The 14,156-nt window shown below is 50.9% G+C and overlaps 7 protein-coding genes across 7 annotated transcripts; 3 read left to right on the forward strand and 4 right to left on the reverse strand.

Moving 5' to 3' along the window:
• Positions 1 to 1,241: 1,241 nt before the first annotated feature.
• On the reverse strand, positions 1,242 to 3,592 carry VTN31DRAFT_5735 (uncharacterized protein; the record flags this gene model as incomplete). The annotated part of the gene is made up of 5 exons (XM_069406267.1): positions 1,242 to 1,823; positions 1,879 to 2,078; positions 2,127 to 2,428; positions 2,479 to 2,657; positions 2,711 to 3,592. The coding sequence occupies 5 exons, from the start codon at positions 3,590 to 3,592 to the stop codon at positions 1,242 to 1,244; spliced, it is 2,145 nt and encodes a 714-aa protein (XP_069259892.1).
• A 337-nt stretch (positions 3,593 to 3,929) lies between these two features.
• On the reverse strand, positions 3,930 to 5,796 carry VTN31DRAFT_5736 (uncharacterized protein; the record flags this gene model as incomplete). The annotated part of the gene is made up of 4 exons (XM_069406268.1): positions 3,930 to 4,288; positions 4,480 to 5,487; positions 5,554 to 5,672; positions 5,723 to 5,796. 4 exons carry the CDS (start codon positions 5,794 to 5,796, stop codon positions 3,930 to 3,932), a joined length of 1,560 nt encoding a protein of 519 aa, XP_069259893.1.
• An 896-nt stretch (positions 5,797 to 6,692) lies between these two features.
• On the reverse strand, positions 6,693 to 7,297 carry VTN31DRAFT_5737 (uncharacterized protein; the record flags this gene model as incomplete). The annotated part of the gene is made up of 3 exons (XM_069406269.1): positions 6,693 to 7,106; positions 7,169 to 7,210; positions 7,265 to 7,297. The coding sequence occupies 3 exons, from the start codon at positions 7,295 to 7,297 to the stop codon at positions 6,693 to 6,695; spliced, it is 489 nt and encodes a 162-aa protein (XP_069259894.1).
• A 290-nt stretch (positions 7,298 to 7,587) lies between these two features.
• On the forward strand, positions 7,588 to 9,354 carry VTN31DRAFT_5738 (uncharacterized protein; the record flags this gene model as incomplete). The annotated part of the gene is made up of 1 exon (XM_069406270.1): positions 7,588 to 9,354. One exon carries the CDS (start codon positions 7,588 to 7,590, stop codon positions 9,352 to 9,354), a length of 1,767 nt encoding a protein of 588 aa, XP_069259895.1.
• A 176-nt stretch (positions 9,355 to 9,530) lies between these two features.
• Positions 9,531 to 10,724, reverse strand: VTN31DRAFT_5739 (uncharacterized protein; the record flags this gene model as incomplete). The annotated part of the gene is made up of 1 exon (XM_069406271.1): positions 9,531 to 10,724. The coding sequence occupies one exon, from the start codon at positions 10,722 to 10,724 to the stop codon at positions 9,531 to 9,533; it is 1,194 nt and encodes a 397-aa protein (XP_069259896.1).
• A 477-nt stretch (positions 10,725 to 11,201) lies between these two features.
• Positions 11,202 to 11,680, forward strand: VTN31DRAFT_5740 (uncharacterized protein; the record flags this gene model as incomplete). The annotated part of the gene is made up of 2 exons (XM_069406273.1): positions 11,202 to 11,357; positions 11,420 to 11,680. 2 exons carry the CDS (start codon positions 11,202 to 11,204, stop codon positions 11,678 to 11,680), a joined length of 417 nt encoding a protein of 138 aa, XP_069259897.1.
• Positions 11,681 to 11,687: 7 nt separating this feature from the next.
• VTN31DRAFT_5741 (uncharacterized protein) lies at positions 11,688 to 12,777 on the forward strand (the record flags this gene model as incomplete). The annotated part of the gene is made up of 2 exons (XM_069406274.1): positions 11,688 to 11,800; positions 11,865 to 12,777. 2 exons carry the CDS (start codon positions 11,688 to 11,690, stop codon positions 12,775 to 12,777), a joined length of 1,026 nt encoding a protein of 341 aa, XP_069259898.1.
• Between the last annotated feature and the right edge of the window lie 1,379 nt (positions 12,778 to 14,156).

A 14,156-nucleotide genomic window follows, 5' to 3' on the forward strand; every position in this document is an offset into this window, starting at 1 on the left:
CTGGTGGGCCGGGAGAGCTTTCTTGACACGTTCTACCGAGTACTCCGTATGCTCTCACAATTGACTGTCTTCGAACTTCAGGCCCCTGTTACAGAGAATTGTCGATCACTTGGAACACGCAAGGTTGAAAAAGTGTTTTTCCAGAGTGCTCGATTCCGGATATTAAGTAACAGGCAGTTGAGTAACTATTAGGGTGTTAATCGAGATCAGGAAAGTGTTTCGTATAGAGAACACCGACAATCTTGAGACCATGAAGTAGCTGAGACACTCCGTGCAAGACCAATGCTTAAGCCAGGATCCAGCAGTATAAGAACCGTGGAACACAAGTATGGAGCGGAACTTTTCGCAATTTCACTCCCACGATATCGAGAAGCAAGAAAACACAAACTGAAAGTCAACAACGACAATGGTCGACAAGGTCCTCGTCTCGCACCTGGTCCTGAACGTCCTCTTTATCACCACGGGCGTGGTCATTCTAGTGGCCAGTCTCATCGGCATACAAAAAGATAGCGCGGATACAGACTCAGTGCTCGCTCTTATCATCCACGAATGTCCGCTCAGGGCCGGCGTCGCCAATGGCATCATGATCCTTGCAACATCCGCACTCGTTATCCCATCGACTCTCTTGCGTGAGAACCGATTCTGGCTCAAACTGCAATCCGTTTTCATCATCTGCTGCGCTATTTTCACCTTCGTTCTCTCCATTGTTGTTTGGTTCTTCACCCTGAGCACGCGGGCACGGCTCGGTGAGGTATGGGCAAATCTGGACAGAGACACTCAGAGTATGATTCAGCAAGAGGTACGTCCCTGCTCTCCTGTTTGTTGCGCGTAGCAGAATGAAGGGAAGGGGCTGATGGGGACCAGTTCTCCTGCTGCGGCTACTTCTCTAGTACCACGCCGCCGAATTTCTTCGTCCAGGATGATACATGCCCCAACCCCCTCGTCGCGGCATCCAAACCGGGTTGCGTCGGCCCATTTTCGAGTTTCGCAAACGAAGCGCTGGATATCATTTTTACTGCAGGCTTTGGTGCTGTCGGTGCGTTCTTTTCCCCTTTGACCTTTCTGCGTTTTGATTGACTGTTCACTAATGAATCGGGATGAAGCCGTTGATATGCTGCTCCTGATCTCCATTGCCGTTGTCCTCAAGGAAATCAAGGTCCGCGAACGCTACCGTCTCATTGACGCCAAGATTGGGAACAATGGCCTGTGAGAGAAATGCTGGGGTGTTGTCATTGAGTAAATCAGCCATGCGCAATGCTTCGCGCTGGGTCAATTGATAAGAACGCCTCTAGATCCATGGACGAAAAATCAAAGTTCCATCCCATATGTATTGGCGGGAAGTCAGTCATGTCCTCTGCCTTGGATTCCGAACTGGTGTCTCCGCTCGCGACAGTATCAGGTATCGGAGCCATGAGAGTCTGCCCGAGCGAGTGGAAAAAAGTTGACGCGTCAGGAGTTGGATGAGACGCCGGGAACGGAAACTGCTGGTGGTGGTGCGGATGCTGCTGATGCTGCGGGTGCTGCTGTGGATGGACTGCAGGATACCGATTGACGCTGCTTCCCGTCGAGAAATGGTCGGAGAAGTCGGTGACGTCAGCCTCGGCCATCTCCGGGAAAATAGCATGCATCATCTGCTCAATTGCTTGCTTGGTCGTTGACTGTTGGGCATGGAGATACTGTCGGCGAGGAATCATTTGTGAAAGGCACCACAGTCCGGACCGCACCGTCTGAAGATGCTGTGCTGCAGTCTCGCGATTGTGCATCATGTGAAACGCGATTGTGAAGCAGGCACCCTCCAGGAAGAAGCCGTGATACTTGATGTCCTGTTGTATATTATTAGAAAGGACTGTACGTAATCAGACAATCAATAGAGCGTACTTTGGTAAGATCATTCACTTGATATGCTTCGTAGAGATAGCGGACCAGCGAATGTGCCGCGTCCAGGCAATACCGGCAAGCATCATCCAGCCATGCCGGCACTGGCTGCTCGCTACCCGGCTCACGCTTCAATTCTTGCCGCCAACGCGCACGGAACACCAGGAACGGTCGAAACGTTAACAGGAGGATATAGTGGTACACTATCATCCGTAAGCATGGGGAACACTTAACCAAACGAAGATCCTCACATGTCATCATCATGCATTGGCAGATTCCAACCTCACCGGTCTTCGCCGACGAATCGAGGCCAAACTTCATGACCCCGGCGATACGGCGGGCAAAAGTCTGCAAATCGGAACGGATCTCCCGGGCACATTTCCACATCGGAAGCAAAGAATCATGGCGCTTTCCGTAGATATTCTGCGATGCTTTGTTTATGATGCGCGCAAACTCTGCCAAAGCTGATAAGAAAGGCTGCTCTGTCGGATCTGGGGTACAGATCTCGCTGGCGGAGAGGGACACAGGCCGGCCGAGTCCGAAGCAAATCCAACTGCGATCATAAGTACAGAGCGTACCAATCCATGGATCGATGGGACGAACCACTCGTAAAAATAGAGACTCCAAAAAGTCGCAATCTTCTCAGCCAAATCACCCTTGGACTGCTCGCCCTGCTGCAACTGTGTGTTTTTGTGCAGACCTGCTGCCACAGCCTTCCGTACAGCAGTACCCAGGTTCAGAAAGGCCGAGTTTGGCCTTGCACGTTCCGACTGGTAATGAGCGTAACTACAAGTCAGTAAAGTGGAATTTCCAGCCACAGGTACGATTAACTTATCATCAACAACGGAATCTGAACCGCTTGAACATTGACCAACTCATCAAACCCAGCATAGTTCGCCTTGGCCTTTTGGAACAGAAACTCAGCACGCTCCTCTTCCTCCAGCATAGCTGCACCCATGGCAAGTATCAGCAGAAGGATCGTGGCGTTCGGACTGTCCATGGACAAGTCGCCGGAATCACTAAAAATCCGGTCCAGTCGCGCTCGATATTCGTCCTTTGACACGAAGGGAGTCATATGGTAAAACGTCGACAGATATCGTTCGAGACACTCCCTAGCAAACGAAGGATCGATAAACAGCAAGGGTGAGGAAGCATTCACGCCAGGCGCGTTCTGGTTTCCTGCAAGATCTCCGAAAAACAAGCGACGATGGCTGAACAGATCCAAACCTGGGCCGGCCTCTTCGACTTCCTGTCCTCCCTCGGTGACGTTTCTGCCAGCAGCTTGGTCCGCGCCCACGAGCTGGCGGTACATGAGCTGCATAAGCGAGAAGTTCGACGATGGCCCATAGTACAGCTGGACGACACACGACGGAGATGCTTCGTGGGTTGCCGTCACGCTGTGCTGAAGGATCTTATTTCTGACGGCCGGCCCATGAACAGCGAGGGTCTGTTCACCTGCCGTCGTCGACCCTACCGATCCTTCATCGTCTCCGACGGCATCGTCTTCCCGTTGCTGAGTCTCCGGAGTACTACTCGCCTTGGACGCGACCAGATCCCGCTTTCGTCTCCGCTGCCGCACAAAACCCCGATAGAGACACTCCGTCTGTCGCTGTCTACAATGCTGACAGGGTTCTCCCCCGTCACAGCGAATTTTCCGTCGCCGACACTCCTGACATGCTTTGGAGATGCGCCAGCGCGGAGCCGAGTCTCCTCTCATGATGGGATGGTTCTTGGTCTCAATGACCGCATGAATGAAAATAATCTGCCATCGTTCATAAATATCTCTCGAGAAGCTCCGTTGCCAATGGCCATTTAACTTCAGCTGGTCGCAAAAACTGTCCGAGAACGCGTATTGACCAATTCACGTGAGGATTAGGCCAACCGTATTGTGTATGTATCATGTCTGAGACTCTGAGAGGCGCAGACCACGGCAAACACAGCTAAGATCTACGATCACGTGATCGATGCATGACGGAAGCCTAACTAGAGTTGGTATAGTGCAGTACCACATTGGGCCTAGATTACAAAAGCTCGTCCACAACAGGAGCTGTTGTTCAAAAGTCCTCAACCTCAGCTTGGCGGTCTTCAAACCTCAAGAAGTCTTCATCCCGTGCCTCATCTCCCAAGATAATCTTCCAGGCGGCCTGTACTGCATCAAGAACGTTATCATCAAAAGACAGATCGAGGCTTGGTGGCGAGAAGAAAAGAACATTCTCCCACTCTGGACTCCGGTTGATCTGGCTGGAAGCGCCGGGAGTGCCATCGGCAATTCCCACCTGAGTGTATCGCAGAGACCAAAGCACAATGGGTGCGCTGTGATCGTCAGTATAAACCTGCAGAAGCCGATTGACTGCGGTTTCTAGAAGAGTCTGGCCTTCTTCTCCGGGAATTGCAACACTCCCGTACACGACACCTGTGAGAGAACCAGGTCAGCAGCTGCTTAACCATAGAGAGACAATATCAACACGCGATTGAGAGATATCTTCGTCAGGCTGTCAGAGGTGTAATGATGTTTCATCAATGCGAAACTCAGGCAATGTAGATAAGGATTTGATTGGTGATCATCATTGAAGATGTCAAGAGAAATCAGGCCAGAGCACTTACACTGTCCTTCCGGGCATTCGCCCGTGTCACTGGAGTGAACGAGTAGATGTACCGGAGTGGTGTTACCCTCCGCGAGCTCATCGCCAGGGATAAACACAACAGCTCCGGCAGGAATGGGACCGCCTTCTGCCGTCACTGGGAACAAGCTTTCCAGAGGCGACGACACGATCGAGATTGACCGCGACACCTTTTTCATTGCGGGCGGCAGATTGTTTCCCGCGGTGGGCAAATCCCATGTCGAACCGACCACAAATTTACTGCGGACGGTTTCTCCGTCAGACAACTGGAGACGTAGTCCTGTGTCGTCATTGCTCGCTTCGAATTGAATGGACTCGACGCCTTTATTCAACACATAGACACCGCCACCAACGGCGAGGGCACGACATGCAACTTGGGCGATTTCAGAACCGCCACCCCATTTAGTCAATAGGCTGCCAAAGCCCGGCCCGAATACACCGATGGAGGTGATGTGCCTAGTGATACGCGGGATTGCGAAGCCCGCCGTGGTCTGCCCCAGGCCCCGCGGACTTAAGGAAAGCGAAAGAAGGGGATCATGCAGCTCTGCTGGAACCTGGAAGTTGGTAGATAAGTAGTCTGGAAGAGGTAAGTCTAGGTTTTGCTGGACTGGAGACGTGCTATGGTCTCCTTCAGACGAGGGATTGACGACATTCCGGAGGAATTTGATGGCCATCCGTTTCGATTTCATGCCGATCGTATCATCTGAAAAGATATCCTCACGGCTACTCGGAACCCGTTGGAGGCATTTACCAGCAGCGTTTCCGGTAGTGGAGTTTCGTCTGTAGATCCACCAACTCCCTACGGCCTGAAACTCCAGCTGCCGGTAAACTCTTGAGGACACAAGACTTGGAATAAGCCGTGACCGAGCATATATCAAAGTCGGAGACAATGACAATGTGTAGTTCCTGGATTTAGAGAGAGTCCCCGCTTGTTCCGGGTTATGAGATGGTTTGTAAAGGGATACATCTTCAAAGGGATCCCGCCCAGGTTCTAACTTGTGCACCTTGATCAGTACTATTCAGGAGAAGGCAAAGAAAGTTGGCCGGACGAACTCACCATTGCTGATGCGTGTCACCCATTCCTCTGCTTCCTGTAAACTGAATGCGGCCTCCGGACCCCCATAGTAAGGGTTCTTATCCACATGAAGTACTTTCTTACCTGACCGGGACAGGGCACTGGCCGAGTCAGCATCAAGACCTGCAGTGACACGAGCAAAGTCACTCACAGAGCGAGAAGAGACTGTGCCAGGCCCGTCCCGGATATTGTTACATCCCACTCCGTGTCGGAAAGGGACTCCATGTCGTTGGCAACTTAATGTTCTGAATGAGTGCGTTCTAAAGGTAACGGTAAGTGACGTCTGCTGCCTGGCTCGAGTGTGAGAGTTGACCTTGGAGAGTTGGAGGAGGTCAAAGAAAAAGTTTTGATGAAAGCTGCGAACATGGAGTTATGGACTAAAAGCTCGCCTAGTGGATCACGTGATGCTATTCCACATTCTCAAAACCAGAAATCCGAGTCAAATGAATCTCGGACAGTTCCTAAAAGTAGGACTCATTTCTGATGTTGATTAATTGATGCCTTAAATGCCATCCTTGAGAGACAATTCAGGCTATATCACTATTTGATATCTGCTTCTGAAGCATGAATAGAGCGCAGAAATGTTGGTCTACACAGCACTGTGTGTCCAACTGGTCGACAAGAAGCTAGACCAAATGCAGCTAGTCCGCTTTTCTCAGCATAAAAGCACATTTCGATTCTTGTTCTTTTCTGAATCCACACCACTCCTAGCGTTCTACGCAGACATGCTGCACTCGACATGGCAGTTTGTCTACTGTCGATGGCACCTTCATTGGTGTTGTCGCATTGGAGTGATAGATGGACATTGTCACGTTGTATCTGCTGCTCTGGATGGAAACACATGATGGGAGCGGTTCGTTCGCAGTGATACATGACTCTGTCGAGCTATTGAGGGTTTTTGGTCTTTGATGTGCATTCGGTTGGAAATCATGCGCAGTCGTGCCGAATGGTGACCCGCAACTGGCATCACCTGGGTGTCTGTCGCCAGTTAGTATTCGGCCTGCTTGTCTGACACAGAACTAGCACAAGTGCCTGCTGTATTCAGGGTTCCTTACGAGATGCAGTGTCGAAGAGGCTGTGGCCACTTTCCTCGTAGTCCAGAAGCAATGATAATAATTCCCTCACTTTTCCACTTCTTTCTCCAAGACTCTGGCCCGGATGATCTTGACGGGGTCAACCGGTCGGTCATCAGCATCCGTCTTGACGAGCCCCATGCGCTGGATCACTCTCATGCCGCTCTTGACTCGACCAAAAATCGTATGCTTGCCGTCTAACCACGGGGTGGGCGCAAGGGTAATGAAAAATTGGCTGCCGTTGGTGTTTGGACCACTGTTGGCCATGCTCAGGACACCGGCCCCGGTATGCTTCAGTCCAGGATGAATCTCGTCCTCAAACTTCTCGCCGTATATAGAGCTGCCGCCCCGTCCGGTGCCGGTCGGATCGCCACCCTGGACCATGAAGTTGGGAATGATACGATGGAAGATGGTGTCGTTGTAATAGCCGCGCTGAACCAAAGTCGCAAAGTTTTTGCACGTCTGGATCGGAAAGGCGCGACGGTTAATCTCCTGCAATGGTTATGGGGGGCGAAGCAGGTTACCTTGGGCGCATGATTGTTGTAAAGCTCTAGGACAAAAGAGCCCTGTTGCAGGATTAGCCCATGCATTCGCTGCGGAAATTTTGGAGTGCCACAAACCATTGATGTGTCTATCGCAACATCGGTTGCCATTTTGCTTGCTTGGGCAAGGAAATCAATCCTGCGCCTCGAATGTGGTAGGCTAGGCAATAAAATTGCGGCAGAGTGTGCAGCGGGGAGAGATGGGTACACAATGATATGGGACCTGGATGGTAGATTTAAATATCACACCCCGACTTCAGCCAGGTTGCAACCTTCTCCAACACCACTCTCGGCCACTGATTTCTCTCTCTGCAACCCCATTCATTATGGTTCTCTATCAGTAGCTAATCTAGAATTTCGAGGGTTGACGCTCTGTTGCCACGCTCAACCACGGTCCCATTATGCCGGGCGTCACTCTGCTTCAAGATATCGCCGCTTGGTTCGAATACCTGGCCGCCATCAAACCCACCCTTCTGTCTGAAGCTCATTTGATCCTATCTGCTGTTCTACCAATCTACACAGGCGCGCATGCCTCTCTATCTCGACCGTCTTCAGCCGTCAAGCCTTCCAAGAAGTCCGAGGATGAAAGCGACGAAGATGAAGCACGGGAAATCAAACAGAAGTTGGAAAGCTTGGAGCCGACAGATGCGATCCTGTTTCCGCTGATGGCTGGTATCACACTAGCTGGCCTATACCTGATTATCGAATGGCTTCGTGATCCAACCATATTCAACAAGGCGCTCAACATCTATTTCTCTGTTATGGGTTTATTTTTTGCGACTTCTTTCGTGCGAGATGGGTTGATGGTGATGCGCTCTTGTATCTTCCCATCGAGATACAGCTTTAGGGGACGCCTGTGGAAAGCGAACCAAGCGGAACAGGTCTTTATGGCCGTGGAAGATGCAGAGAGCTCAGACAAGCCAACCATCCCGTTTCGCAGCTCGCCCCTTCCGGGTATTATCGGTGCAATCCCGTTGCCGAAGCAGATTTTGAACTTGCTGTGGAAGTGTCGTAGAGCAGCATATCAGAAATTTGTCTTACGAGCTTATGTGCGCGGCGCCCTGGACGTGAAAACGCGTCTTAGCCTCGTTGATCTCGTAGGGGCAACCGTGGCTATAGTCTCAGTGACATACTTTGTCTTCGTTGAGAAATCGTGGTGGTTGACTAACCTGCTCGGATTCAGTTTCTCCTATGGATCGCTGCAGTTCATGTCGCCTTCCACGTTCGCCACAGGGTCTTTGATTCTTGGCTCTCTGTTCCTCTACGATATTTACTTCGTTTTCTTCACGCCAATGATGGTGACCGTGGCCACAAAGCTGGATGTGCCTATCAAGCTGCTGGTCCCACGGCCTCCCGGCCCCAGCGAGGAGCCAGATAAACTGGCCTTGTCCATGCTTGGCCTTGGTGACATTGTCATCCCAGGAATGATGATAGGGCTGGCCCTGCGATACGATCTCTACTGCTATTACAGGCGCAAGGGGATCGAGAAGGCCAAGATTGCGAATGCGAAGGAGGGATTTATTAAGCCAGCCTACCAGAAAGCTACCGGCGGCTGGGGAGAACGGCTTTGGACATGGCGGAAGCAATCTCACGATATCGTCCTCGATCCACCCTACCCTGATGCCCAGTCATTCCCGAAACCTTTCTTCTATGCTAGCTTGTTTGGCTACATCCTTGGCATGGTTGCGACGTTGATCGTTATGTCGTACTGGAATCGCCCTCAACCTGCCCTGCTCTACCTTGTACCAGGGGTCCTCGGCTCTTTGTGGCTCACGGCTGTATTACGCGGCGAGCTGGCTTTGTTCTGGTCTTTTGTCGACACCAATCCAGACGACGATCACGATAACAACGACTCCGAAAATGATCGCGGCAATGGCAAGGCTTCCGACACTGAGAAAACCGGACGCAGTTTCTTCGCACGGATGTTGTCCGGCGAGGCTGATATATTCCCGAATATTTTTGGAGCGACTAGCAGGAATAATAACGGGAGCCAGAAGCAAGGTGAAAAGACCTCACCTGAGCTTCTGAAGCAGACCTCAAAATCCGCAGTTGGTGAGAAGGGGGCGTCGGCGAGTTCACCGAGCACTGGGAAGGAAACAAGAGAGTTAAGCAAGAGTTCTAATCGCAAGGACAAGGAACTGATAACTCTATCAATTTCCCTTCCTTGAGACCACGATTTGTGTTCTCGGAGAGTCGAGAAGGCTCGCGGCCCTTTATGTTTCTTTCGATTTGATACATCATAGAGTAATATTGGGCATCTTGGTGGTAAAGGTTGACTCGTTCTGTCCATGGACCCAAGCATTATTTGGTGTATTATTAGCTATCGCGTGCAAATATGCAGGGATCATATTTTGTTGGTTCCTTCCAGAATCGCCTTGACCTGTTTCCACCTCTGCATCGATACGTCCACGAGCTCTCTCATTGCATCCTTGCCTATCGATATCCCTCCGACCTTTTCTATACTGATGATCTTCACTTGTGACTTCTCTGAATCCTGGTCAACGACAATTGACACCCGCTCGTCACACAGGCTGTCCTCGAATCCATCCGGATCGGCCAATATCCATCTTTCCGGCTTGTTCGGATCCGAGTTCTTCATTGGAGAGCCTGCCTCGGGTATGACAGTAGCTCTCCAGCCCGCCGCAGCATCAGCCTCAAACACAGAGTAAGAACTCGCCACCGGGAGACCTCGAAGATTTAGTGTCCTCGCCTCTGACACTTCATCCGAGCAGAGAATCATCTCGTTATCCGTGTCCCACCACGCCTTCGGCAACTTCGTGTCCCGCAAGGCCGCTACTACGGCTGCCCAGGCTGCATCTAGCGCATTGCCGGAAAGAGAGATCATCATGACATCGATGTACAAGACCCAGAAACCACGAATTTCGGGCTTTGGCCGACCAGGAGCATTGTCCTCTTCGGTTTGCATTCGATCTCGATCCTCCTCGGCTTTCTCGCGCTCGATCGCATCGAGATCGGGCGGTTGGTACCAAATCCGCAGGTCTTCCGCACGAACTAGCCGAGATGTATGTAACAGAGAGAGTAACTTGTGTGAGAGTGATTGTGCAAGAGCTGACGGTGGAGCACCTGGGACAAACCCTGGCGCGCAGCCTGTGCTTAAGGAGAGGTTTGGCACAAGGAGGTTGAAATCGTGAATTTGACTATCGTCATCGTCATCGTCTTCATACGAATCCTGCGTTCTTCTTCGTTTTCGCGCCGTCGACGACGACGAAACACCCCACGACGGAATATCACTGGTTTGTAGAATATCGGCTCGCACACCGCAGACGGCGGCCGTGTCGCCGATGCGGACCACCGCGCTTCCATTTGTATTTGTCAGCGAGCCCGTATTGACGGAGAATGGGCGAAACTCCAACGGCGTCCGACCATTGGCCCGGATTGGACTCTGATTACTCGAAGCAGGAGGGGAGAGATGAGCGAGGAGGTAGGCATGTGGCTGTAGGCGGGCGAACTGCGATGGGGGTAGTAAAAGAGAGGGTACTGCTGGGGCAGATGCAGTTTTACCCTCTGCAGCGGACATGATTCTCAAATTGGGAGTCGTCTCAACTGGTCAACTGAGTGAAGAAGTCGCGTTCATCGATGTGCTGTAATTTCGATGTGAAGGCGGTGAACAGAACCCACTTGCAGAAAGTCGGAAACACGTGTTGATAAGGAATGCTTATCGCTCACCTCTTGAGTACTCGGTATCCTTATCAGTGAAAACACGGACAAGTGCGAGCCTGGAGCCAGACCCAAGCTCATGACTAGGTAGTACTACTACTATCTCCGTGACTGCAGCAGCTCGTGTCACTCGAACTTTCCTGTCATGAGACCCTTATTGGCGAGCAAATTTAAGTGTTTCGGGGCATCAAAGGTTAACTACATCAATTACGGCAGTTCGTGCCAACACCAACGAACCATTTCAAAAGGTTGAATTGGAGACTGGGAATCTGGGACACAATCGGTTAATATTCCGCAAGTCATGGTTCAGTGCTGACAGTTCCCCGGTTCAATCGCGATGACGAAACCCTCCGTGGATAAATCTGCCGTCGGAATGACGCGCTCACAGCGGGTAGGATCTGGGTACTTTGATTTAATCGGCTCGTTGTCCCTCGAGCTCCTCGTTCAGGTCTTGGAGTATCTAGATCCAGCAGACATTGTTCGAAGCCAGAGGGTATGCATTGACAGTGGCCGATTCCTGATTGAAGCCATTGTTTCTCACAGGAGCCATCCCAGGTTTCGAAACAATGGCGTACGATATTTTCGAGTGAAATAGTCATAAACACTGCTATGCGCCGAACACTTGCATTTCTGGGCCTGGACGGCAAGGATGTAGCGGCCGACGACGCAATGAAATTTTTCCGATGGCAGCATAATTTGCAGTGTGGTCGGCCGCTTAAGAAGAGCTTTTTCGACTGGCCAGAGTCGGTGATTATGTTTGGGCGCGCTATGTACAATTCTCGGCGGTTGTGCTATGGCATATGGGAATCCAAATGAAGTCGAAATGTTGGATCTTGAGACTGGAAAGACATCGAGCTGGACCGACAAACCCGCAATGGCTGATCTCAAGACTTTCTTTCTGTCCGATCGCTATCTTGTTTTGGTATGGGGGAATAGGTATGATTTTTTTTGTTTTGTTTTGTTTTCCCTGGGTCGGTGTCGTCTAACAGGAGCGCTGCAGACGTCTGACAGCGTGGGATATACACACATTGGAGAAACGAGCAGTAATGCTTGATTTTGTCCCAGCCGACGTTTCTATCGAGAAGGACAAAGTGGTCATATTCAGCTTGTCATACTCAGATCCACCTCCCCCTATCTACATTTGGGATTTGAGCGCGGATCAAGTCCGAACAATAGGGAGCTTTCGCGATTTGTGGTCGTGGCACATGGACGTGGATGAGAACGTGCTTGTGACTTTCGTGATCCACTGGGACGAACATCCACCGGAAGTGCAACAGACCAAGTGGGCGTTGACGGGGCAGCTTCTAGACAGGAAGTTCTTTCACCTATCGCTACCGGACAGGATGAGGTTTCGACCAACAGAGGAACCCAGTCGTCGTACCTTTGGCCATAAGACAGTAACCCGGCTGTTCTCCCGAATTGGTGGCAAGATCACGATGATGGACCTTATGTACGACCAGGCTACCGACAAGCTCAACCTCCGATGGATCGACTACACCTTGCCCCTTCAAAGAGGCTTCTTCATGAATGAGTGCGAGCACCTCACTCCTGACATGGCCTACCAATATAACAACGCCCTCAAGGGGCTCGATATCTGCAATGCCACCAATGGCATTAGAATCATGCTCCCGTACCAGTTGGATATCCGAGAGGTCACAACGCTGGAGTTATTCCACAAACAGGATCGTCAACCAGAAACTGAAGATGACGACGACGACGACGGCGACGGCGACGACGACGACGACGATGATGATGATAGCGATGACGATGAAGATGAGTTACTTCACGTGCGACTGTTCGGCGACCAAGAGGTTCTTTGCCTGGTTAATCACGATGGTGTTCAGCTTTGGTTCTTCAATCCAGACTTCGTCCCCAACCTTCCAGATTTAGAGCCTTTCGTTGCAATGGAGTGAAATGGTTGTGTTCTTGGGACATCTATGAATCATTTGATCCAAAACCAGGTTCCTAAAGTATAACCGCAATGCATGATGAGGTTGTCACTCTACTGATCTACTCTTCTCATTCCTTGAAATATAGGTACAATGCAGGATACTATGGAGCAAGAAGAGGTGCCACTGCGTACCGCAGCTAACCAAGTTCTCTATTCATCTCTTGGATGACAGCGCCCGAATAAGATGACGGAGCCTTCGCACTTCCTAGTGATCAACCGCCACGGAGCCAGCGATGACGCCGAATTAGAGTACCCAACTACCAGATAGTTAATCGTAGTAATGATACTAAGAAGTACCTGGTACCTACCTGCAGGTATTCAATGTCTATTTCCGTGCCGTCTGCGCACTGCAAAGTCATTAACTCGTATGTCCATACTTACGGAGTAGCCTACTGTTAACAGTTCGACCCTACTCCGTCAGAATCGTAAGATCTGGGCATCAGTCTAATTATTTTTCGTTCGCTCGCCAAGAGAGCCTGGAAATGCCTGAATTTGAAGAGCAAGCATGCATGGACAGCGTATAGAGCAGAAGTGCTCGTTCTCTGCAGACGGCCGTTCTTCAAGAGGTTTAACTTCCAAACCGGCGTCGTGATGACTACGAGTAAACCTGTCTGATAAGATAAGCGTATCCGGTACTTAATGTCAACAAACAAAGCGACCGCTTTCTGGTGTGTTGAGTCTGGACAAATCGACAACTCCAAATCTCGACATTTGAAGAAGATGACCTTGAGCGCTTGAGGTATCTTTTCAGTACCGAGTACCTATCGCAGCGACTGCGAGTGTGAATGGAGATATGTAAATCGGTCACTCGGTGCCGGTTATTCTGGCCATTATTTTTGGCCAGTCAGAAAAGGTGTCTGCAGGATGATCTCACGCTAAGTGACGCTACTGCAAAGCGGGCATGCTGTCACTCAACCAGGCTCTCTCTCGCGATATGATTCGGCCATGAGGAAACAGGCGGCGCCAAAAGCTGCGAGGTCACTCGTGAATCTCATACTCCAGACTCTCCGCTTGGACCTATCGTGTTGAGATACGGCGCCGCCAGTGATGTCCGTCCATCATCACGTTGATCCTCCCATGAAGCGAAAGCCAAGTCTAGCCTTTGTTGAGAACTTGAGTCAAGGGTTCACATCGTGCCGGACCGCGCGAATGTGATAATCAGGTCCACAGATCTTCCACAATCTGTCAAAACCCACAAATCATTGGAGGATGTATGGAGGAGGAGTTGACAGACATAGCCAATACAAGCCACTTGGAATTGAGGGACGCCAGTGCTCCCATTCGTCGTCCTAAGGCCATGTCCCCTCGCTCAAAGAACCCTTGAACAGCGGTTCATACTTC

This window comes from Thermomyces dupontii (assembly GCF_041956625.1).
Source record: "Thermomyces dupontii strain NRRL 2155 unplaced genomic scaffold VTN31scaffold_5, whole genome shotgun sequence".
NCBI classification, from domain to species: domain Eukaryota; kingdom Fungi; phylum Ascomycota; class Eurotiomycetes; order Eurotiales; family Trichocomaceae; genus Thermomyces; species Thermomyces dupontii.